The 24,737-nt window shown below is 35.8% G+C and overlaps 1 protein-coding gene across 1 annotated transcript in view; it reads right to left on the bottom strand.

Moving 5' to 3' along the window:
* Actr2 (actin related protein 2) overlaps positions 1–24,737 on the bottom strand; it is a 42,349-nt gene that overhangs the window by 4,766 nt on the left and 12,846 nt on the right. The window contains exons 3-8 of the mRNA XM_027934316.2: positions 21,264–21,479; positions 17,541–17,613; positions 13,020–13,156; positions 11,600–11,749; positions 9,014–9,159; positions 1,141–1,273 (exon numbers count right to left, since the gene is read on the bottom strand). Coding sequence (XP_027790117.1) covers positions 1,141–1,273; positions 9,014–9,159; positions 11,600–11,749; positions 13,020–13,156; positions 17,541–17,613; positions 21,264–21,479 — 855 coding nt within the window. The remainder of the gene's footprint in view (positions 1–1,140; positions 1,274–9,013; positions 9,160–11,599; positions 11,750–13,019; positions 13,157–17,540; positions 17,614–21,263; positions 21,480–24,737) is intronic.

Here is a 24,737-nt window from a genome sequence, read left to right as displayed (position 1 = left end):
CACACTTATGAAGAAACATACCACCTCTCCAATCACTATCATTTTTTTGCTTTTAACCTTTTTTTTTCATTATAACACTGACATATTACTTAAACTAAAAGCAGGGACTTTATTTTGTTTACCACTATTTTGTTTGTACCAGCACCTAGAACAGTGTTTGGCACCTAGATGGAGTCCAAGAAATGTTTGCTGAATAAACAAATGATCCTATGTGATGGATTTTAAATTATATGTATAATTCAATAAAATCAGAAAAATGAGCAAAGTACTTAGACAACATGGCTCCTTTACAGTCTTAATTTGTTTAACATATGTAAGTCCATACTCAATTTAATTTCATTTTGAGTCATCTGTGAAAGATGTAACATTAGTGTTTCCAAAACATACAGTACTCCATAATATATAATCTCATTATCTAAAAAAGCTGACCAAAGACAGTGAAACAAAGCTTAGAGATTAACCCAAGATTAAATGACTCTTAGTTGAGTACATAAAATATATAGCATACTTCATATAGTCCACAGCATTTTGGTTTGTTTTTCTTTTTGTTTTTGGATACAGGGGAGGGCATATGCCAAAGAAGCATCAATTATCCCTAGTGTAAAAGTTTCTAATGTACACATCAACAATGACCAGTTAAAGTCTGTTCTAAGAGCTAATGATAGTTACAAGGATGCACAAGAACTGAACATATGATAGGAGAGATAAAACATGTAACAAATAGCCAGAAAATAACCTAAAGTCAGAATTATGATAGGCTAAGAGTAGTGTTGAAGGCCAACTACATATTCAAAAAGTTAAAAACAGAACAAAACAATACCCCAAATGGGACATTTATGGTTTCATAGTATATCAGATTCCCCTTCTGCACTTAGTGGCATGCTGGAGTCCAGGATGTGTGTTGTTGAACTAGGACATTTGGCCTGGACCTGGTCACCTCAATGCACTAAATAAGCGGTGACCTGGAGCAACACCATTCTTGGATAGAATTTACCTTGAACCATTTACTTCCAGGCTACACTTCATTGCAGTAGGAATTTGTTTAGGAAGACTTCTTGCTCCCTCTGGTGGTTGTAAAGATCCACAAGCTTCTTTACATGGTTTTAAAATATCATTAACTGTTGCATTGTTAATACTTACAGAAAGTTTTTCCACATCTCCTTTTAAAACTCGTTCTAAGTAAAGCTGTTTAAGTTCTCGTTCCAACCTTGATGGCAGGCCAGGATACATAGTAGATCCTCCAGAAAGCACAATGTGCTTGTAGAACTCAGATCTAGGAAGAGACAGTAGGTATTCATTTGGAGGTTTCAGATTAGGAAAACAGTAAGTCAGGGTTACTACTATTTATTTTCTTTAATTTTTTTTTTTAAAGGACAAAATCTTGCTATGTTGTCCAAGTTGGCCTGGAACTTCTGGGCTCAAGTGATCCTTTGGGGGCCTCAGCCTTACTACTATACCTGGTACTAGGGTTACTGTTAATTTATGTCAGCCTCAGGGGACTGCTGGGAGGATTAAATAAAATATCACACATAAACCACAGGGCTAAATGTTTGCTATTGCAACTGCTATTGGAGAACAAGCCCTCTTCACATATAAAGTATTAAAATTTGATGAAAATATTTCTAAAAGCACATGATACACTTATTACATATGTAATAAATGACTACGGTTTACATTGAGAACTTCCAGTATTTAGACTGTTATCACAGTGTTTCCCTGAAGCCATGGGGATGTGTGTGTTTACTATGAATAGCTATATTGTACTCTCATTGAATTCCCACTTTTCAATTTTTCCATTTGCCTTTTTAGTTTTCCCTTTTGTTCCTGTGCCTTAAGGCTGTCTTTCATTATTTGGCTAGAAAGATAGTTGTGTCTGCTTCTCCTAGCAGTCAGTCCCTTTTTTCTTTTTTAAATATGCTGCTGTTGGCTATGATTTCCGAAAATCAAATCTAAAATATCTTCATCTAGTAAAAGAAACAGAATCTTGATGAGAGTCTAAGAGACTTTTCTCACAATAAAGTTTGGAAGCTGGGGCATTTCCATTTTAGCCAATTCCAACTGGCTTCTCAGTTTTTACCTGCCTCCAATGGCTAAGGCTGCTGCAACTCTAGCTTTTAGAAAACCTTTGTTTCCTATTTAATTGTGGAAATAGGAATTATGAAGTTAGCATAAGCCACACAGGTGAAATGTGGTTTCATGTGATATGTACATATATGTCAGCATCCAGAATACACAAAACAAAATCAGTCGTGCCACTTTTCCTATGCAAGCTCTGTGGAAAGGGTTCTAAATTTGATGTGCTTTAGGAATGCCAGAACTTTAATCACCACCAACGGGCATGCACTCTTAAATGTAACTCTTTTTTTTTTTTTTTGTAATAATTATTATTTTTTTTTATTGGTTGTTCAAAACATTACAAAGCTCATGACATATCATCTTTCATACATTTGATTCAAGTGAGTTATGAACTCCCATTTTTACCCCAAATACAAACTGCAGAATCACATCAGTTACACATTCACAATTTTTACATAATGCCATATTAGTGACTGTTGTATTCTGCTGCCTTTCCTATCCCCTACTATCCCCCCTCCCCTCCCCTCTCTACCTCATCTGTTGTTAATATCATTAAATCAAAGGACAAAAAGATCTGCCTAAATAATTACCATGAGAATTTACCACAATTATGAAGGCCAGATTAGATTTTTTATCATCTTCTATTAGGCTTATAGTTTGTTGTAAGCCAACTACTATTTTTTTTTTTTAGAGAGAGAGAGAGAGATTGATTTTAATATTTATTTTTTAGTTTTCGGTGGACACAACATCTTTATTTTATTTTTATGTGGTGCTGAGGATCGAACCCAGCGCCCCGCACATGCCAGGCGAGCGCACTACCACTTGAGCCACATCCCCAGCTCCCAACTGCTATTTTTATTCATTTCTATTATTATCTCTCCCCAGCCATCATAAGAAAATTAATTTGGTGGTTTTTTAACTCAATAATAAACAAATAAATAAATGAATAAACACATACTTGCTTTACAAAATACCTGGGTCAATTTCTTTATAATTTGGATATAGAGGACAGCTTTCTATGACTCAAGCTCTGGGTGCAACAAAAGATAAGATTTAAAATCTTTTGATATAATTAAATAAAAACAAATTTTTGCATGGCCAAAAACACCATGTGCAAAAACCAAATAGCAAATAATGAGAAAAATACCTACAACTGTTATCACAGAGCTAAATGAATTTTTAAACACGGAGGAAAGGACTGGGGATGTAGTTCAGTGGTAGAGCATGTACTTAGAAATGTGCAAGGCCCTGGGTTCAACACCTAGCACCACAAAAACAAAACAAATGAACAATAACATAGAGAGAAAAACACACACACACACACACACAAATTCTATAGAACAGTCAAAAGCCACGGAACAGACAATTCACACACATACACAAAATACAAAAAGTGGCCCCTTCCCCAGCACCACTGTAGAGGTATATGGCAAAAAAGTGGCCCTTAAGCACATAAAAATAAGGTCAGCTTTACTCTGTTTTGGGCGGGGTGAGGCAGTAGTGGGACTTGAACCCAGGCCCTTGCATATGCTAGGCAGGACTCTTACCACTGAGCTACATCCTCAGCCCTTTAAAAATTTTTATTTTGAAACAGGATTTTTCTAAGTTGTCCAGACAAGCTTTGAACTTGTGATCCCCCTGCCTTGGCCTCCCAAGTATTCAAGTGGTTAGGGTACAGTGTACCCAGTTGTAACTTCACATTTATTTATTTATTTGATTTTGTGCTGGCGTATGGGGGATTGAATCCTCTGCTCTATTATTAAATCCTTTTATTTTTTGATTTTGAGGCAGGGTCTCACTAAATTGCCCATGCTGGCTGCAAACTTGTTCACCTGTTGTTGTGGTTCACCAGCCTCAGCCTCTAGATGCTGCTGGGATTACAAACCTATACTCCACCCTTTTTTATATTGTATTTATAGATGATCTTAATAAGTTGCTCAGGGTCTTGCTTTTAAGTTGCTGAGGCTGGTTTTGAACTCTCAATCCTCCTACCTCAGCCTCCCAAACTGCTGGGATTACAGGTGTATGCCAGTGTGCCCAGATGTAACTTCACTCTTTTTTTTTTTTTTTAGAGAGAGAGAGAGAGAGAGAGAGAGAGAGAGAGAGAGAGAGAGAGAATTCCAATATCTATTTCTTAGTTCTCGGCGGACACAACATCTCCGTCTGCATGCGGCGCTGAGGATAGAACCCAGGCCGCACGCATGCCAGGCAAGCGCGCCACCGCTTGAACCACATCCCCAGCCCTGTAACTTCACTCTTAATAATAATAAAAAAATATATATATAGAACAGGACATGGTGGCAAACACTTGAAATTCTTGTGACTGGAGATTGAGGCAGGAGGACCTCAAGTTCAAGGCCAGCCTCCACAACTTAGTGAAATCCTGTCTCAAAAATAAAAATTAAAAATAAAACAAGTTGGGGGCTGGGGCTGTAGCTCAGCAGTAGAGTGCTTGCCTCGCACATGTGAGGCACTGGGTTTGATCCTCAGCACCACATAAAAATAAACAAAAAAAATAAAGATATAAAAAAAAAAATTTAAAGGGCTGGGGATGTGGCTCAAGCGGTAGCGTGCTCACCTGGCATGTGTGCAGCCTGGGTTCAATCCTCAGCACCACATACAAAACAAAGATATTGTGTCTGCCGAAAACTAAAAAATAAACATTAAAAATTCTCTCAAAAAAAAAATTTTAAAAAAATAAAATAAAACAAGTTGGGAATGTAGCTTGGTGGTAACTCTCTCTCTATATATATATATACCAAATGCTCCTGAGTTTGATCCCTAGTACCACATTAAAGAGAGAGAAAAAATACAAATTAAAACTAGACAGATTAATTTCTCACTGACCAGAGTGATTTAAAAGTAATAAAATTGACAAAACTTGGAATTTTAAGGCTGTGGACAAAACTACTACCCCTCATATGTTCCTGGGGGAAGGAGAATTTGATGATACTTAACAAAAATATATGCATTTACATAAAACAAAAGCTTTTGCACAGCAAAAGAAACAACAGAGTAAAGAGGCAAGCTATTAAATAGCAGAAAATACAGAAAAACCATACATCTGATAAATGGTTAGTATCCAAAATATGAGCAACACAACTCAAAAGCAAAAAATTAGATTTTAAAATGGACAAAGGGACTGAATACTCATTTCTCAAAAGAACACATACAAATGAACAACTGATATATGAAAAGAAATGAAATTAAACCAGAATCACGTATCACCTCATACCTGTGAGAATGGCTATTAGCAAAAACATGGAATACAACTTTTGGTGATGAGAAAAGGAAAACTTTGTATACTCTTGGTGGGAGGAACATATATTAGTACAGCCATTATGGAAGATAATGGAGATCCTTCAAGAAATTAAACAATAGAACTAACATCTGCTTTAGCAATCCACTCCTGAATATATACTAAAGGACTTAAAAATCAATATGCTGAAGAGACAGGTGCACTCTCATGTTTGCTGCAATATCAGTTACAATAGCCCAGATATGGAATCAATCTAAGTGTCCCTTAACAGATAAATGGATAAATAAAATGTAGTATTATATGTAATATAATATAATTTCCCTTAAAAGGGAAATACGGTCATTTATAGCAACTTGGATGGACCAAGAGCAGATTATGTTAAGTGAAATAAGTCATACATAGAAAAATACCACATGATTCCACATGGATATGGAATCTCAAAAATTTGAACTCATGGAAGCAGAGAGTAGAATGGTGGTTACTGATTACCACAGGCTGTGGGTAGAAGTAGGGAGATGTTGATCAAAGGATATAAAACTTCAGTTAGACAGCAGGAATGAGTTCAAGAGTTCTATTGTATACTATGATGACTGTATTTAATAACAATATAATAGATACCTGAAAAATCACTGAGTAGTTGTTTTTGAGGTATTATGGGCTGAACCCTGAGCCTTTAACATGCTAGGGAAGAGCTCTACCACTGCTACATCCCTAGCTCTTTATATTTGAGACAGGATCTCATTAAGTTGTAAAGACTAGCCTCAAACTTGCTATCCTTCTGTCTCAGTCTCCCAAATAACTGGGATTACAAACCTGTGCCACCATAACCAGCTAAGAGAGATTGTGAATGTTCTCATCAAAAATTGTATGTGAAGTAATGTATGGAGTTAATAAATTCAAATTTATCCACTCTACAATGTATACCTATTTCAAAATATCATGTACAACAGAAAGACAATTTTTGTCAATTAAAAAAAGCATGCATGCGAGGTACAGTGGTGCACGCCCATAATCCCAGTGGCTCAGGAAGCTAAGGCAGGAGGATTGTGAGTTCAAAGCCAGCCTTAGCAAAAGCGATGCACTAAGCAATTCAGTGAAACCCTGTCTCTAAATTAAAATACAAAATAGGGCTGGGGATGTGGTTCAGTGGTTGAGTGCCCCTGAGTTCAATCCCCAGAACAACAAAAAATAAAAAGGCATGCATTTACCAGTTGACATAGCAGTCAGAATATACACATCCAACAATACAATACACATGGTCACACATATGTTATTTCTCATCATGATATTGGAATCTATTTAAATAACCAATAATAAAAGATTCATTGAGCCAGGTACACATGCCTGAAATCTCAGCAACTCAGGAGGCTGAGGTATGATGACCATAAGTGTAAGGCCATCTTGGGCAATTTGATGAGATTCTCAAAATAAAAAATAAAAGGGATGGGGATGTAACTCAATGATAGTGTCCTGAGGTTCAATTCCCTGTGCCACTCCCCTGCCCTGCAACAAGGGGGTGGGTTTCATTGAATGAAACAGAATATATTCACAAAATGGAGTACTACACAAATGGAAAAAGAATGAGGACAAACTCGATGAAATGATATAGCATTATTTAAAATATATTGGTAAGTGAAAAAAATTATAAAAAAAGTATTTAAGTATGCTACCTTTTTTATAAGAAGAGCAATAAAAAACACAGAAAGGACAAACCAGAAACTAATGAGATCATTTACCTACAAGAGAGGGAGGACTAAGGAAAGCTACTACTAGGTATATTTTTTTGTGTAGCTGATAGTGTAGACAATGTTCTACATATCAAAACACATAAAAACTGATGGAGGAATGTCAAAGGACACAGAAGCCTGCTTGGAAGGGACTCCTATTGGCCGAATCAGGAATAATGTAAGCATCACAACAGACAGCAATAAATTATAACCCACTGAGTAAAATCATGAGTCCAGGTTGATTAAATAATAATAATAATAATAATAATAATAATAAAGAAGTCAGGGCTTAGTGGTGCACATCTATGATTCCAGCAATTCAGGAAGCTGAGGCAGGGGGATTCCAAGTTTGAGATCAATCTCAGCAATTTAGTAAGACCCTATATCAAAATAAAACATAAAAGGAGGGCTGGGGGTCTAGGGTTGTGGCTCACTGGTAGAGCTCTTGCCTAGCATATGTAAGGCAATGGGTTCAATTCTCAACGCCACATATAATAATATAAATTTCATTAAAATCTAAAAAAATTAAATAAAGGGGGGTCGGTGTTGGGGATGTGGCTCAGTGGTTAAACAACCCTAGGTTTAATTCCTGGTACCAAAAAAAAAAAATAAAATAAAGAAAGAAAAAAGAAAAACAGAGTAGGAAAATAATTCCTTACACTGGAATATCAATAAAACAGAAGAAATAAATTAAAAAACCAACTCTCCACAGTCATTACAATAAAAATGGATTTAGGCAAGAAACACAAATGGATGCCAAAGGCAGAGATAGGGATGACAGAGTGATGAGGAACAGAAAATTTACACAGCCTCAATGTATTTCTCCACAAATTATTAATGAGGAAAGCAAAAACAGTAAATTTCACTAAGAGCTTAATACTAACATGAATAATAACCCTAACCTCTGGAAGTAATACCCTGAGAAGGACACATCATTTACATAGTATTCTAGCCAAAAAATGCACATCTTGAATCCAACTATAAGAAAACAGACAAACACAAATAAGAGAAATTCTCTACAATAACTGGCCTGTAGTCTGCAAAAATGTCAATGCCATGAAAGACAAACAACTGTACCAGATAAAAGGTGATTAAGAGAGCCGGGCACAGTGGTGCACACATGTAATTCCAGTGGCTCAGGAGGTTGAGGCAGAAGGTTTGCAAGTTTGAGGCCAGCCTGGACAACTTAGCAAGATTCTGTCTCAAAATAAAAGATAAAAAGGGCTGGAGATCAGTGCATGAGGTCCTGGGATCAATTTCCAGTATTAAAAAATTAATTAATTCTTATAAATTTGACAGCCACATTGTGACTTTCTAAGAGAGTACTTTTTTTTCTTAGGAAACAAACTGGTAAAGAGAACTGATGCATTTGACTTACTCTCAAATAGTTTTGGGGGAAAAAAAGAATGATAAAGCAAACATATAGAACATTAAAATTACTAAAACAATGAATGTAGACAAGTTTTCTGTAGGTATTAAATTAATATCTACAGAATACTTCAAAATAAGTACAAAGTAGCTTCTGAAAGTCAAGAATATGTTTTCTCTTATGTGGAAGTTAGAAAGGAAAAAGGAAAAGAAGGGGAGAATCTCCTGGAAAAAAGGGAGATCAGTAGGTAGAGAAAAGGGACAACAGGTAGGAAACAGGGAAGGAAAAGGGGAAATACTGGGGAACGATATTGGCCAAATTATATTGTTTACATCACGTGCATGTAGGAATAGATAATAACAAATCTCCCCATCATGTGTAATCATAAAGTACCAATAAAAAAAAAATGGAAAAAGAGAGTGGCTTCTGAGACACAATCATGTATTATGTTATTCAACATCCAGTACTATCAAAAATTTGTTTAATAACATGAGTGAGATAATAGACAACTTGTTCATTCTAACTACTGATAAATAGATCCATTTCTGATAAATAACTTGGAAACCATCATTTCTAATATACCTGGTATCAATGTCAGCCGCCTGGATTGTGTTAAATAGCAATTCAGCAACACCGACTCCCTCAACATTGATCAAATGAGGTTGAAATAAAGCTTCTGGTGCTTCAAATCTCTCTCCCCCAACTTTAATAATGCGTCCATCTGGGAGCTAGAAACAAAGAATAACCAGGTACTAGTCTCAGCCAAATATTCTCCAGAATGTCAGTACTTTTAAACATTAGTACTTTACAGTATTCTCCAGATACATTAGTATATTCTATAACTAAAATTTTTTGTTAAAAGCAATTAAATTTTTTTCTAAAACATTTTTTTTAAAAAGGGAAACTAAAATTAAATTTATTTAGATTCTTATTATTATGCTCTATTTTGCATTTTAAAAAAGGGGCTGAGGCTGTAGGTCAGTGGTACAGTGCTTGTCTCACATGTATGAGACACTGGGTTTAATCCTCAGCACTACATAAAAATAAATAAAGATATTGTGTCCATTAAAAAAAAAAAAAGTATGTCACAGCTGGGCACGATGGTGCATGCCTATTGTAATCCCAGTGACTGAAGAGGCTGATACAGGAAGATCACAAGTTCAAAGCCAGCCTCAGCAACTTGGTAAGGCCCTAAGCAACTTATCGAGACTCTATCGTCAAAATAAAAAATAGAAAACAGCACCCCTGGATTCAATCCCTGGTACCAAAAAAAAAAAAGTATGCTATGCTCCCAAATAGCAGGAATTTCTTAGAGAACTCATCAGTACATATGTGCCTGACATCCATCTGTGTACAGCAAAGCATTAACAAGCAGTATTGAACAACTACTATATTCTCATTGCTAGTATGTGTTAATGCTGATTGTTTTAAATTTTCAATACATTTGTGATTTCATACACAATAAACTTTTTTTTTTTTGGTATTGGGGATTGAACCCAGAGGTGCTGAACCACTGAGCCCCACCCCTGGTCCCTTTAAAAAAAATTTTTTTTTAAATTTTTTAAATAAAAATAAATGGGTCCGCTAAGATGCTTAGGGCTTTACTAAGTTCCTGAGGACAGCCTCAAACTTGTGATTCTCCTGTCTGAGCCTCGAGTTGCTGGGATAATAGGCTTGTGCCATCATGCCCAGCTCACAATAAACATTTTTAATAATTTTCTTTCGGGCTGGGGCTGAGTGATAGAGCACTTGCCTAGCATGTATGAGGCACTGGGTTAGATTCTCAGCACCACATAAAAATAAATAAATAAAATAAAGATATTATGTCTATATAAAATATATACAATTTTCTTTCACCAAATAACTAGTCTGTGAAAGTATTACACTCTACCACTGTGTTATATCCCCAACCCTTTAAAAAAAAAAAATTTTTTTTTTTTTTTTCGGTGCTGAGGATCAAACCCAGGGCCTCATGCATGCTAGGCAAACACTATACCACTGAGCCACATCCCCAGCCTAAATTTTTAATTTTGAAACAACTTCTTACTGAATTGCCTAGGCTGACCTCAAACTCTTCTTGCCTTAGCTTCCTAAATAGGTGGAATAATAGGCTTGCACTACCATGTCAAGCTTGGATACTATTTATTTTGCTATCTCAATACTTTATGTGTACTAATTCTCAAATAATTTAATCCAAAGAATGTTCACCATCAAAAAAGTGAACACTGACGTAGACTACTTTTTATAGGCTATTTTGTTATATCCTATTAGGATATAAATTCTTAAAAAACTGAATACAATTTTAGTTTAAACCAGTAAGATTTAAATAACAGATCCCATATCACACCATGTTTATATTTAATTAAATCAGAAATGCGAAGAAGAAACTCTTATATTACACCTGACAACTTACTGGATTGATATAAGTAACAATATATGCTCATGAATGCTGGCATTAGATGCATTTCTATGAGATATCAGAATTTTCTTTATATTCATATTTTAACAGAATACTTATTAATAAGTAATACATAAATTTATAATCATACTGTAACTATAAGTTTTCTAATTATATTTATAATTTATATTTAAAATGACAATGAAGCACAAAACAAACATATTCCTTAAAACAGTGGCTGCTGAAGTTGTTTACAGATACGTGCAGAGAAATTACACCCTATCTTATATTTGTTAACCCAGACTTGTCCTTCTTTATTTACTCACCAGTCTACTATTTTTACACTTCTATGTATTTTTGTAACCTATCTCAAATGTTTGAAAAAGAAGGGAAGATTTGCATTTTTAGTTCTCTTATCATTTGCCTTGTGCCACTTTCTTTCCAAACAATTCAGGTAAATGGCAAATAAGAAATCTACAGAAACTGTTGAGAGAAGATTTCAGGAATGAATCTCAAGGGCAAATTTGGAGATCATTAAGTTATAAAGTGGATTTTATTGTGTATTTGGAGCAGTATCATAACAAAAAAATTATAAACATTTATAATTACTTTAAAAATAACTATTTGGGGCTCATTCAAAACCCTAGTTCAAACCCAGCACTATAAAAACAAAATAAAAAGCTGATGCAGATAATCTCCTTAAATTGTTATCAATAACTATGTCTGTTCATTTTTAAACTGATTCTATATTATACACTGGATATACTTACTGTATAAGATTCAACTAATACTGTGGTTTCTAAAGCCAGTTTCTGCTCCTGCTCAATATTGTATCCCACATAACACAGTTTTTCTTTAATCATGCGAACCGTTTCAAAATCAGCAGAATGGTTGAAGGCGTATCCTCTCAACAGAAGCAGCTGGTACCAAAAAAAAAAAAGAAAAGAAAACACAGCAGAAGGTTCATAATAGACCGTAATGAGTTCTACTCTGCAAAAGATATTAATGCTCATAAAATGACCCATCAATTGCAAATACAATGGCAGTGTATCCTCGGTTCCTACTGAATATTTTGGAAGTGGGAATTTTATCTGCTTTAAGAGGATTTATATTTCATTTTCACAGAGAGTAAAAAAATTAACAGTTCATGAATAATAATTTGGTAAAATAAACTAGAAAAAAGCTTTTAAAAAGAGTACTGTTTGTGTACTTATGTTTAGTGCTTGTGAACAATCAAAACTACATAATGAATAAATACTATGTTAGTAGTAGACTTCTGTAGCCTGCAATTTGCTTATTCTATCAATGCCATGCTTATAAAATTCCCCAGATCCTAGAGAGTTTTATCTTTGACTTTCAGTACCATGTCTGGCACTATTGGTAGGCCACCAGAATTTGTTAAGTGAATAAAAATTGTTGGGATACTTGAATCTCTAAGTTTAAACTTCTTCCTCCCTCACTCTGTTTTCTTAGAGATGGGGTCTGGTTATTTTGCCCAGGCCAGCCTTGAACTCCTAAGTAGAAGTGATCTGCCTTAGCCCAAGCATGTAGGACTAAAAACATGTGACAATGAACCTAGCTCTTCATTTCTTAAGTGATAAGAAATATTAAAAAAGCAAACTACCTAGAGAAAATAACTTAATAAGCATCATAAACACAACTAGACTTTGTAAAGTCCTCTAATCTTTGTGTTTATATTCAAAATAAGATCCACAGAAACTCTGCTGGTTACCTGAGAATTTGGGCTAGAATGAGTATTAAAATTCTCATTAATTTGGGCTGGGGTTGTGGCTCAGAGGTAGAGCGCTCACCTAGCATGCTTGAGGCACAATAAAGATATTGTGTCCACCAAAAACTAAATAGTAAAAAAAAAAAAAATCTCATTAATTTCATCTCCTTACATGAAGAGGATTACTGTAAATGAGAGTAAAGGAACCCAATGTCAAGGTAAAGACTTAATGCAACTATGTTGATGCACAGTCAGCATTTCTCAATAGTAGCAAATAATATATTCTTATTAGTATACCAGAAATCACATATGGAAATCTTATGTGTATTTTTACATGAATAATGGATAACAGGGTAACTTCTCTGATGGAGATTATCTAGAATCCTTATACACTAAATTTTGTGTTAAATCAGTAAACAAACTACAAAAACTAGTTTCCATGGTATTTTCCTTTCACTTACCTTGATAAGATATCTGGTAATATCCCTCCCAGCAATATCCAGTCTCCTGGTAAGATGAGGGAGAGAAAAACCTTCATACACTGGGCAAATGTGAGTTACACCATCTCCAGAATCCACCACTACACCAGTCAATAAACCTGCACAAAAACCAGGAGGTTTTAAATAAAAAGCCCAGTCAGAAAAATCGAAGATGACAAGTTTCAATATAGTGTAGAAGTCAAATGAGAAAATTAACCAAATGGGAAAGGTCTAGTAGAAGTCAGCACTTCTTTTTTATTTACTTATTTTGCAATTTGTTTCTAATACACAGATATTAAAGTTAGTGTTCTCTTATGAGACTTTTAGTATAATCATGTCTCTCCTCCCTAAGGAAATGGAAAGAAACAAACCCTGAGACCTAGGACTGAAAAACAGAATAAATTATTAAAGCTCAGTACAATTCTTAATTTTTCCTTCCAACTTAGCCTTATTTTTTTTTTTGTACTGGGGATTGAATCCATGAGTACCTCACCACTGAGTCACATCCCTGCCCCTTTTATTTTTCAGACAGGGTCTCACTAACTTGCTTAGTTGAGTTGCTGAGATTGGCCTTGAACTTGTAATCCTCTTGACACAGCCTCCAAATTTGCTGGGATTACAGGTGTGACTGCACCTGGCTCCAACTTAATCTTTTAAAATTTTTTTTTTATTTTTTAGTTTTAGGTGGATACAATATCTTTATTTTATTTTTATGTGGTGCTGAGGATCGAACCCAGTGCCTCATAGGTGCTAAGGGAGCACTCTACTACTTGAGCCACAACCCCAGCTCCTCCAACTTAATCTTGATCACTGACTTTACTAAAAGTAAACTTCTCTAAAGCATCATGGATAACTTTTTAAAAAATCACTGTGAAAAAATACTGGGGCTTTGGATGTGGCTCAAGTGGTAGCGCGCTCACCTTGCATGCGTGAGGCACTGGGTTCGATCCTCAGCTCCACATAAAAAAAAAAAAATTAAAAAAATTGTAGATACTGCACAAAATAACAAGTTGACCCGTCAACCTGTTGAAATCATATAATTCTTTACTGTTTTTTGGACACACAGCACATTCAAAATGGTTATTTTAGAAATGTCTACTAATACTGGATGGCTAGACTACTGAGAACAATTAAGCTTGTCTAGCCAAAGCATTAGTTCAATTATTCACCCAAAACCAGAAAAACACTGCTGGTTCTACTTTATAATAAAAGAATAGCAGAGAAGCCACTTGGCTTCTCCTATGTTCTATAGGAAAACAAAAATGGCTGCAAAAAGTTAGTGTTCCACCTTCTGCAACAAGGGAAAAAAAATTTTTTTTTCATATATATGTTTTTTCTTGTGGTGCTGGGAATTGAACCCAGGGCCTTGTGCATGCAAGGCAAGTACTTTTACCAACTGAGCTATATCCCCAGCCCTTTTTTCCTTATATTTTTTAATAGAAAAAAAATTAAACCAAAATATACATTATTTATAAGTTTACTCTTACTTTACTATTTACTTATCCCTAAATAGGCTCTCTTCTTCTTTCTTATTAGTGTAAGTTTGCATGTGCTATAGTATCTAATTGTTTTTTAATAAACTTACTCAACTACCTCCATTTTTTTTTATGGGTGGGGTACCAGGGATTGAGTTCAGGGGCACTCAATCACTGAGCTACATCCCCAGCCCTATTTTGTATTTTATTTAGAGACAGGGTCTCACTGAGTTGCTTACTGTTGCTGAGGCTGGCTTTGAACTATAGATCCTCCTCAGCCTCCCAAGGTGCCAGGGATTACAGGAAAGCACCACCATGCCCGACAACTACCTCCATTTTTAAGTTGATATAATTTTTTTTTTTTACCTGTGGTATTAGGATTAAACCCAGGGCTCTATCACTGAGCTATATCCACAACCCTTTTTATTTTTCATTTTGAGACAGGGTTGCTTAGTATCTCACTAGGTTGCTGATGCTAGCCTTTAACTTGTATGTTCCCGCCTCAGCCTCCTCAGTGGCAGGGATTACAGGTGTGTGCCGCTGAGCCTGGCCTGAAAGTTGTTTTTAAGAAATGAAATAAAATTACCTAGTTGCAGACAAGCACTCCCTCCCTTATACAAAAGTAAGTGATTTTTTTTTCTCCTCCTTCAAAGGAAAAGTTTCTCAAAGCTGGACTAAAATCACCTTAAGGACAAAGAGACCATGTCTCTTTCTCTGCTATATCCTTTGTTCTAAACAGTGCAAGACACACACTACATTTCGTGAATAAATAAAGCTTCTTTAAAAATTTAACCCAAGGGCTGGGGATATGGCTCAAGCGGTAGCGCGCTCGCCTGGCATGCATACGGCCTGGGTTCGATCCTCAGCACCACATACAAAGATGTTGTGTCCGCTGAAAACTGAAAAATAAATATTAAAAAAAAAAAAATTTAACCCAAGTATTTTCTATGTATCTATATATAGTACAAAAGAGATTTTTTAAACCCAAAATGTATTTTCCAAGTTTTTACTAATCTATGAGTAAAATCAGATAAATCACCATAAAGTTAAATTCTTTATTTCTGAATTTTTGTTCTCCCCATAAGTTCCTTGTGAAGCCATAATTAGATAGGCAGTCAGTGTAGATAGGTAAATCGAGTCAGGTCAGGTCAAAGAGGCCAATTTTGAGTGAGTCTGGGAAGTTGGAGACTGTTCTCTGAGGAATCTTATCAAGAACCTGCCCCTGCTCCAACCTGTTGCCAAAGTAACCTGTCCCAGGGAGCTGCTTTAAGGTTGTTAATGTGTCCCTGTCTACTCCATCCTGGCCTTCCCCCTTCAGCCCACCTGATTCCCACCTTTTGGCCATCCCAAGGAGCATTCCTGGGCCTAGTCATATAAGCAGGAAGGAGAAAGATAAGGGGGGAAAGGCAGAACACCTCGCCTCTTGGGATACCATGATACCAGCTATGACCCCCTTCTCCCTCAAGGGAGAAGTCTATGTTACCCATTTTTAAATAAACTCTGCATCATATGCTTGCCTCCATGTGCTTCTCTAATGTTCAAACTTCAACATGTGGGGAAGCAAGGCTTGTCACCCGATAACCGGCGGTATCACTTGAGGGCATCTTTTACTTCAATGCCTAAAAGACTCCTTGGCACATATTTGATAGCACCATAAATTCTCAATAGTTCTTGTTGAACTTATAAGGCCATCAAAATATAAAGGGCTCTCTCCACATGGCCAATATCTGATTCTCAATAAACAAGAAGGCAGGGTATGGCAATACCAAGAGAACAGTAGATCTGAGACAGACCACCACAGGGATAAAGAGCAAATGCACTCCTGGGCCTTATTAACTCATGGCCTGACAGTCATTAAAAGATAGTATAATGTTTTTTCTCTTTTCTCCCACCTTCATTCATAACTTGTTAACTATTAAAAGCTTGGTACATGCCTTACCCACCCCCTTCAAACAACCATATCAGCTTCAGAGACCAGGTGCATCATTAGGGCCAAAACACTCTTGCCATGACTCTCTGACAACACAAAAGATTAAAACTGTTAAGGACTGAGCCCTTAAATTGTTATTTGCCATGATTTTGTGTTCTCTTCTATTTCCCACCCATGTGTTCTCTTAACAGCTATAACATCTCATCCTTATCACAAGACAGAGATGTTTATACAGAATGTGGCATCAGTATGAAAACCTGTCAAGACTCTTCCATGATGACCGCTGACAGTGCCTTCCTCAGAGTTAAGATGCTCTCACAGGAAAAGAAAAGCACACTTTTGAAAGGTACCTAAAGCCAATTAACATTCCTAAGCCTTAGCCTCTCCTTCCAAACAGCCCTTTCACAGGAATAAAACTCCCTTTGTTCCAGAGGCTGCCCAGTTTTTCTCTTATGAGAAGCCTTAATAAAAGCTTTACATTTCTTTGTTCTCTGTCCTGACTTGTTTTCCTTTCTAGAGTCACAAAGTCAAAGTTCCAGTGTCTGCCATCAGTCTTTCATTAAATCCACCTCAAAAAATACGAATCCCAAATGTCCTTCTTTTCCCTTTTATTCCTCCTATTTTATATCTTGACAAGTCTGATTTTTAGGCTAATCTATTAGATATATGTGTGTGTGTGTGTGTTTGTGTGTATTTTTTAAATTCAAGCCAATTGTTAAGATAATTCCATTTTATTTTCTTCTGCATAAAAAATTAAAATAGCTTAAGAGGGAATATCCTTTTTTTCAAACTGGTCTTGGGTTGGGGATGTAGTTCAGTGGCAAAGAACTCCTCTAGCATGCTTAAGACATTGGATTCTATCCCTAGCACTGGCCCCCTTCACCAAAAATTGATGAATTGCTTTAAATCTTCCTGTGCAGTAAAGCAAATAAAAGTGTATGATATTTTATTTGAGAAATAACAAATTGTGAAAATTTTTCAAAGTGTGGTATATAAATAATGTGATTTTTCTGGGATTTGTAACTTAATGAGAAATCAAATTTTTCTGGCATAAGATTAATGGTGAATTAATTTTTCTAACAGTTAAGTATTACCTACCTTGAGCATACAAAGTCAGAACTGCCTGGATGGCTACATACACACCAGAAAACTGGTAAGTTTCAAACATTACCTGAAAATGTAGGGGAAAAAAAGTGGTATTTACAAAGATGCATAATACATATTTATATGCTTTCTTCATGGTCATAGAGAGGATCAGTTGACCAAATAGAATTAAAGGGACCTGAACAGTCATCCATTCTAAACAGTTTCTCCTGCCTCTATAAACTCCTGCTGTCACAGAGCTCCAATGCTGACCATAAATTTTTGGATACATACTAAATCTCCAAGCATTCATAAGTGCTACAAAACAAAGATTTCTGAGAGTGTTATAATTAGTGGCTAATTAGTGTGACAGAAAGCTTCCTGCACTTCAACCCTTGTAGTTAAAAACAAAGAAGTATGGACTGGGGTTGTGGCTCAGTGGTAGAGTGCTTGCCTTGCACATGTGAAGCTCTGAGTTCAATCCTCAGCACCACATAAAAAAATAAATAAAGGTATTGTGCCCATCTACAACTAAAAAAATATTAAAAAACCAAGAAGTAGAATTGGGGATACAGTTTAATAGTAGAGTGCCTAGCATGCAAGGGCCCTGGATCCAACCAATTCCTACAAACAACACACACACCCTAAAATCATGAAATAAAATGAGAAGATGAAGACTTTTATTAACTGTGTTAATAAGATGGCAGATAAAGAAATTGCTTAGCTGCAGAGCACGTGGTCCCATCATTGAACCAAGCCTATAACTCCTCTCTCTTCCCCATGAACTACACAGGAGGAGGGAGTTTCCTTTTGCCCTCTCCAGTCACACTTATTCTCTGCAGCCCAGGTTAGCTGGAATAACTTGCATTTCTTTTACCAATAATCTCTAGTGAGCATGACTCGTAGGGTCACTGTCACTATGAATATCTAGATACTTACAAATTTTACAATGGATCACAATGAGAATTATATAGAACTTAAATTCATATGTATTCATCAGTTAAACAACTAGATATTCTGACTAGTATTCTATTTCCTCAACCTTTGAATAAACACCCCTCCACAGGAAAGAAAATGGAAGAGTGATGCTATATATGTGCACATACCAACTTGAAAGTCTGTTAAAATTTATTTATAAAAGAAAAAAAAAGAATAAATTAATTAAATAAGGAAAAAAATTTATTTATATTTATAAGACTATTCAAGTACTTGTGGGCTGCGGATGTGGCTCAGTAGTACAGTACTTGCCTAGCATACGTAAACCCCTGGGATAAATCCTCAGCAAGACCCCCCCCCGGCCCCACAAAAAAAGTGTACAAAACTTAATACAAAAATTAAGTTTTAGCTAGATACGGTAATGAATACCTAGTCTCTAGCTACCCAGGAGGCTACCAACAGGAGGACCACTTGAGCCTGTCCATTCAAAAAAACAACAAAAAAAAATTGAGTTTTCATTGTCTAAAACTATAAAATGTCATCTAACAGGAAAATTCTTCTAACCCTTTTCCAAAATTTCCTTCAACATCTAAATATATTCATAGAGTAAAACAAATTACGCAAAAATTGGTTCATTTACATTGCATAGCAAATAGCAAGCTACTAAGATGTAGAAAGTTATCAAAAGTTTCTACATCATATAACAAAATGAAAGAGAAACTTGAAACTTTACGTATTAGAAATGTAGCTCTCCTGCTCTTTCTTTTTTTTTTTTTTTTAAATGACAATTCTTTTTTTTTTTTTATTTTAATATTTATTTTTTAGTTTTTTCGGCAGACACAACATCTTTGTTTGTATGTGGTGCTGAGGATCGAACCCGGGCCGCAAGCATGCCAGGCGAGCGCGCTACCACTTGAGCCACATCCCCAGCCCCATCTCCTGCTCTTTCTTTCTTCTCTGCTTACCTTACTGTACTAGTCTTCTCAGTTTCCCGCTGGACTCTCTGATCTCTCTGGTTTTTAGCCTTTTCACCCCTGTCTACTCTCACTGTGGCGAACAGTATGATCCTGAAGGCTCTCAAATTTATATCTCCAGCCTGAACTCGATCTTACATCTACAACTATATCTTTGACATTTCTGCTTTGATGTCTAACGACAGCCTTAAACTTAACATATCAAAACTGAACTCCCGATCATTTGCCTTAAATTCTTAGCTGATGGTAACTATGTCCTCTAGTTACTAAAGTCAGAACCTTCCTGACAACCCCACATCCAAAGCATCAGAAAATTCCTGTACATAATCTGATCACCTCTCATACTTCTGCTGTTATCCCTGATCTTAACCATCATTATCTTTTTTTTTTGGTACTGGGGATTGAACTCAGGGGCACTCGACCACTGAGCCACATCCCCAGCCCTATCTTTTTTTTTTTTTAATATATTTTTATTTTTTAGTTTTCGGCAGACACAACATCTTTGTTTGTATGTGGTGCTGAGGATCGAATCCGGGCCAAACGCATGCCAGGAGAGCCCAGGAGAGCGTGCTACCGCTTGAGCCACATCCCCAGCCCCCAGCCCTATCTTTGTATTTGATCTAGAGACAAGGTTCCACTGAGTTGCTTAACGCCTTGCTTTTGCTGAGGCTGGCTTTGAACTCCCGATCCTCTTGCCTCTGCCTCCTGAGCCCCTGGGATTACAGGTATGCGCTACCTCTCGAGGTGCCATCATTATCGTTTGCCTAAATAACTGAAAATCTTCAAACTGGTCTCTTTTTCACCTTTGCCTCCCTATGGTATACTCACAACACAGCAGCCAAAGAAATCTGAATCAGCATTTCTTCCCTGTAAGTGCCCCTCATTTCACTCAGAGTAAAAGTGTAGTTCCCTGTTTTAGCCTACAAGGCAATCATGTTCCTTATCCAATGTTATCTCTTTGTGTTCTTCCATCAACCACACTCTGCAGTCACACTAACTCTCTGGCTGATCCCCTAATATGCCAAAATGGGGCTGGGAATGTGGCTCAAGCGTTAGCCTGCTCGCCTGGCATGCATTCGGCCCGGGGTTCGATCCTCAGCACCACATACAAACAAAGATGTTTTGTCTGCCGAAAACTAAAAAATAAATATTAAAAAAATTCTCTCTCTCTCTCTTTAAAAAAAAAAAAAAATGCCAAAATGTTCCAACTTTAAGACTTACATTGGCTACTCCTTTCTGCCTGCAAGGCTCTTCCCCTATATATCCTGGCTAATTCCCTTACCAGTCTTTGTTTAAACATCATTTTTAGATAGAGGCCTATTACCACAACCTGTCTACAGCTGCAACTGCCCACTTTCCTTAACTTACTCTATAGTTTTTCCTTTAGCACCTACTATGTCCTAACAACAACAACAACAAAAAGCCTATATTCCCCTGCTAAAATATAAACTTCACATCATCAGGATTTTGTTTATTAATATATCCCACTTAGAGTAATAAAGACTAGCATATTCAAGATGAGTATCCCTTATCTGAAATGCTTGGGACCAGAAGTGTTTCAGGCATTGAATATTCACAGACTTTACCAGTTGAGCATCTAATCCAAAAATCCAAAATCTAAAATGCTGCATAGTCCAAAACTTCTTAAGCATCATGCCATGCTCAAAAAGTTTTAGATTACATATTAGGAATGGTCAAACTGTAGAAAATGCAAAATAAGATTATTTTTATTCCCTTTATCCATAGGAACTATGGTAAGAAAAAAGAATTTTTTATTTAATATAACATCAGAAAGACACACATATGCATATCCCATCTAAAAACTTACCTCTACAATCTTCTCTCTGTTTTTGGTTGGGTTCATAGGAGGTTCTGTGAGTAAGATTTTACAATTTCTGGTATCTATGTTAAGTTTCTCTGGTCCAAAGGTATAATCCCACAGATGTTTCATGTCATCCCAATTTCGTACAATGCCATTTTCCATAGGATAGTTAACTTCTAACATTGATCGTAATTCACTTGCCTCATCACCAACCATGAGATCCTAGAAAATGATAATATCAAAGTTTAAAACCAGTCAAATTTTTATATAAAGCAGCTTCAAAAAATTATATTCCCAAGATATTTCTGAAAACTTGGGAATAATTAATTTTAGTCTTTTTGGCACTTTTCAGATAAAGTTTTTATTCCAGAAGTTAAAAATCTTTTTTTTAAGAACAATGTCTTACAAAGTTTAATCATGGATAATAAATTTTTATGTACTACATGGTTTAAATCAATAAATTGACCTTACCTTTAATATATATGTTTCCAAAAGAAGAACATTAGCACAAATAAACCCCATATTTTCATATTTTGGAGGGTTTTGTATGAGTTTTCATCTGTTTCTTTTGCTCAAATGTTCAAAAAATAAGTCCTGTGATATGTGAAATAGCACATCAGGGAAAAAAAAACTTGTAGAAAAATGCTCAATGCATGCAGCACATTTCTTTGTACTAAATATCAAAATAATAAATGTTAAGTACTACAAAACATAATTTTGAAAGAAGCAAAAATGATTATTACTCTACAGTAATGCATATATGTACCAATTAACTTGTAAATTTCACAAACTTCTCTCCAGATGTCTGAATTAAAATTTAAATAAAATTTCTACATATACTTTATCGAGATGAATGAAAAATCTGTATCAATATGAAAAATTAAAAACATAAGGAAAACTCATTTTTAAAAATAATCTCAAGAACAACATTTTCAATCTTAAAGTCTAATACTAGAAATCTATGCTATCACAGAGGAAGCATAATACTCACAACTCTTGTCTCCAGTGAATGCATATTTAAGGTGACCCACATTTAAAAAAAAAAATCAAACTTTGTATAATAAGGCTAACAATGTCCTAGAATTAAAACTTATTTAGAACTTAGGTATGTGAGACATTAAATATTAATTTTATATGTGCCGATGAATTCAATTTGGAAAATCAACATCAGAAATAGTTACTATTCATTAAATACCAGTTCAAAATACGGGAAAATGAAGAAAAGCAGCAGCAAAGTTAACATGACTTAAGACAGAGCTTTGAAAAATGTGAGTTTTAAACTTAAGAAAAAATTAGATGTAAAACCAAGGTAAAGACCTATTAAAAAACAAAACTGATTTCTGACAAGTCCACTAATGAAACACCAAAAAGGGAAACAAAGTGAAAGCACACTAGAGATGCTCATTAAAACTTCATGTCATAACCAATTTCTTATAAAGTTAATTTCCCCACAACTTAATATTCAAATTTCTTAACTACTAACTATTTAGAATCTTCAGGGGAAGAAAATGCAAAACTAAAAATTCTGTGTTTGTGAACTCTAACTAATGGCATGAATATGTTGAAGTATTTAGGGAAAATAATACTGATATCTGAAATCCATCCATACTGTTTTAAAATCCATCAAAACAGGGCTGGGGATGTGGCTCAAGCGGTAGCGCGCTCGCCTGGCGTGCGTGCGGCCCGGGTTCGATCCTCAGCACCACATACAAACAAAGATGTTGTGTCCGCCGAAAACTAAAAAATAAATATTAAAAAATTATTAAAAAAATTTAAAAAAAAATCCATCAAAACACATGATGGTTTATTGGATATTTACTTGGACAGACATGATAAATCAGTATAATATACATTAAGATCTGAATCCAGGTGACAGATATGAGCTTCACTATAACATTCTTTTGGCACTGCAGCCAGGTGTGGTGGTGCAGTCCTGTCATCTCATGGACTCAGGAGGTTGAGGCAAGAGAATCGCAAGTTTGAGGCCAGCCTTAGCAACTTAGCAAGGCCATAAGCAACTTAGGAAAAAAATACATAAAAAGGGCTGGGAATGTAGCTCAGTGGTAAAATGTCCCTGGGTTCAATTCCCAGTTAAAAAAAAAAATCTTTTAACATTGCTCATGTTCTCAAACACTGTTTCACTGTTTAATAAAATGTTAAGGGGGAAAAAGTATACTTATAAGTACATATATTATTTTTGATCATTAACAAATCTAACTTAATATCTAATTTGTTACTTACTTTCCTCTATAACAAAGATATTCTCCTTGTATTGTATGATCAATTAGATAATTATTTGTTTTATATTAGCTGGTTTATAATCATTATTATTTTAACCATTTGGAGTAAGTCTGACCTAATTTCAACAGAGTACTTAATTTTTATTCCACACAACAATAGGAATTTAAGTATGTCTGACCTAATGCCAACTTAAAATAAAAGCCTGTTCATGGGCTAGAGTTGTAGCTCAGTGGTAGAGTGCTTGACTAGCATGTGTGAGGCACTGGGTTCGATTCTCAGCACCACATATAAATAAATAAATAAATAAAATAAAGGTTCATAAAAAATGATTCAAAATTTAAAAATAATTTTTAAAAAGTCTGTTTGTGTATCTACTTCTATAACCACACATACCATAAAGAATTAACTGGGAAAAAAAATCGGGCACTGAGTATCCTCAGTGCTCTCTCTAAATATAAGACATTCTAAATGGAAGAAAATAAGTATTAGCTTATTTGAAAAATGCAAAATTTCTTGAGTAAAATTTCAATGCCAGGTGTGGGGTACATGCTTATAACCCCAGCTATTCCAGAGCTTAAGGCAAGAGGACGCCAAGTTAAAGGCGGCATAGGCAACTTAGTGAAACCCAGTCTCAAAGTAAAAAATAAAAAATCAAAAGGGATGGGGATGTATCTAGGTGGTAAAGAGCCTCTGGGTTCACATTCTAGTAGTGCTGAAAAACAAAAAGCTTAGAACAAACCACAGTGGTAGCACATGCCAATAATGCCAGCTACTCAGGAGTCTGAGGAAGGAGAATTGAGAGTTTGAAGTCAGTCTAGCAATTTAGTAAGACCCTCTCTCAAAAAAGATAAATAATCCTATGACACATAACCTTCCCTAGTACCCATTATCTTTTAAAAGTAAAAAATGAGCTAGGTGAGCCAGGCACATTGGCACACGCCTGTAATCCCAGCAGCTTGGGAGGCTGAGACAGGAGAATCTCAGTTCAAAGCCAGCCTCAACAATTGTGAGGTGCTAAGCAACTTAGTGAGATCCTGTCTCTAAATAAAATACAAAATAGAGCTGGGGATGTGGCTCTGTGGCTGAGTGCCCCTGAGTTCAGTCCCCATATCCCTTCCCAAAAAAAAGTGCTAGGTGAGGTAGCACATGCCTATAATCCCAGCGACTTGGGTGGCTGATACTGGAGGATCAAAAGTTCAAGGCTGGCCTTGGCAATTTAGCAAGATCTTGCTCAAAATA

This window comes from Marmota flaviventris, chromosome 14 (assembly GCF_047511675.1).
Source record: "Marmota flaviventris isolate mMarFla1 chromosome 14, mMarFla1.hap1, whole genome shotgun sequence".
Classification (NCBI taxonomy): domain Eukaryota; kingdom Metazoa; phylum Chordata; class Mammalia; order Rodentia; family Sciuridae; genus Marmota; species Marmota flaviventris.
The sequence above is the reverse complement of the archived record's forward strand: the minus strand, read 5'-3'. Positions and strand labels throughout refer to the sequence as shown.